This window comes from Lindgomyces ingoldianus (genome assembly GCF_010093535.1).
Source record: "Lindgomyces ingoldianus strain ATCC 200398 unplaced genomic scaffold BDR25scaffold_51, whole genome shotgun sequence".
NCBI lineage: Eukaryota > Fungi > Ascomycota > Dothideomycetes > Pleosporales > Lindgomycetaceae > Lindgomyces > Lindgomyces ingoldianus.
In genome coordinates this window covers 1-1,838 of record NW_022985212.1, presented here as the reverse complement: position 1 = coordinate 1,838, position 1,838 = coordinate 1, and the positions used below count along the sequence as shown (strand labels likewise).

The 1,838-nt window shown below is 47.3% G+C and overlaps 1 protein-coding gene across 1 annotated transcript; it reads left to right on the top strand.

Annotated features, from left to right (window-relative positions):
• Positions 1–530: 530 nt before the first annotated feature.
• On the top strand, positions 531–1,727 carry BDR25DRAFT_337622 (HET-domain-containing protein; the record flags this gene model as incomplete). The annotated part of the gene is made up of 2 exons (XM_033693208.1): positions 531–1,667; positions 1,712–1,727. The coding sequence occupies exons 1-2, from the start codon at positions 688–690 to the stop codon at positions 1,725–1,727; spliced, it is 996 nt and encodes a 331-aa protein (XP_033540793.1). The 5' UTR covers positions 531–687.
• Positions 1,728–1,838: the final 111 nt, after the last annotated feature.

The following is a 1,838-nucleotide window of genomic DNA, read 5'->3' as shown; positions in this document are numbered from 1 at the left end:
GTAAATTCAACGCCACCGGACAACCCTACGGCCGGTGCGGGTCGGCCATCCTCCCTGCTAACAGTGGCAAGCGCTACCTGCTATAGATATCGCCACATCAGTTATCCAAGTACATATTATCATCTTTGTAGGTATCGTTAAAGACAATACTAATTGTGGCACCAGTGACTCTGAGAATATATATTCACGTGCCGTCGGCGGCCCGACCATATTCCGATAGATCCCCCGGCCATGTAGGCGTCGTACATTATTGACATTCCCTCAGCTTTGTTATTACACCATTACTCTTTACAAACAATCTTATCGATAGTATTCAAGTGTATAAGAATATGGTCGATCTAGGCAGGAATCATGCGAACTCAAGGTAGATTGATGAGAGCGCCTTGCAGGCTGATCTGCATTTGCTGCGCCCCACTCCGAGGCTGAGCCATCGCATTGCTTTTCCCTTGCCTCAGCCTTCTCACTCATCTAGGATTCTATAAGCCCCACCGGCGGACGTAGGTTTCAAGCGATACTCTGTTAGTAGTCACCAATTTTGCTCTCCAGAAAGCTTTGTGTATGCCTGCATCTAATCATTTTCTTTGACGCGCGCAGTTCTCAGCCACCAGCGTCGCGGTATCCGAACTCCTGCTTTTTCAGCCTTGCAACCTGAAAGCTTCTGCTTAACCAGTTCTTCGTGCAATACGGATGGAGAACTTTAAGTACGAACCGATCAACCTCGAACGCCCCTCATTGCGGCTGTTGCGACTTCTGAAAGGCGAGGAACCCGATAACGTCGAATGCGAGCTTTTCCAAGCCTACCTGGACGGCGATGACCTGATACCTTATCATGCTCTATCCTACACATGGGGAGGCACGGAAATGTCTTCCGCTGTAATTGTCAATGGAAGGAGGCTTGGTGTAACAGAAAATCTGGAGTTGGCACTTCAATATCTCCGCAGTCGCGAAATGGATCGGATACTTTGGGTAGATGCAATCTGCATTGATCAAGGCAACAAAAGTGAACGAGGACACCAGGTCCAACAAATGGGGAATATATATTCTCAAGCCGAGGAAGTAATCGTCTGGCTGGGCCCAGCCACATACGCGACCAATGTCCTTATGGATTCTCTCACGAAGCTAAAAGACAAGAGTTTGGGGTCAGCTTGTAGGAACTGGAATCCTGCCGATATACGCTGGAATAATCTCTGGCGATCAGTCCAACCTAGTCTAATGGATGAGTACACAAGTTTAACCACCTTGCAACACAGAGGACTTGAATTGCTTTTGAGCCGGCCTTGGTTTAAAAGAGTATGGATCTTACAGGAAGTGGTCAATGCAAAAAGAGCTGTAGTACAGAGCGGTAAGAGGTCCATTCCGGCATATATCTTCGCCCTTGCTCCTTTGCTTCTACAGACAAGGCCAGAGGATCATTCTCAAGCCGTATTGGATATTATGCCCGGACCCGTAAGGAAGAATTCCTGGTGGAGCGAAAAGAGAAATCTGTACACACTTTTGCAAAAATTTAGCAAAAGTGAAGCAAGTGACCCACGAGATAGGGTTTACGCCTTGCTTGGGATTTCCTCAGACGCATTCGACGCGCGTAGCCTTCGCCCAGACTACAACAAAAACATCCAACACGTTATCAACAACACTGCTGCATTTTTATTCGGATCATCAACCGTGTCGTACACAACAATAGAAGAGCTTTTACGAGCTATGTCTTCTATAGGAGAGCCATCGTTTAGCAAAATAATAAAAACGTGTACTCCAACCAGGGTAGCCGACCATCTCAAGCACTACGGAGAACAAACTAAGGTCACAGAAGCGGTAGTAGAAGCTGCAGCCGCAAACAAGGG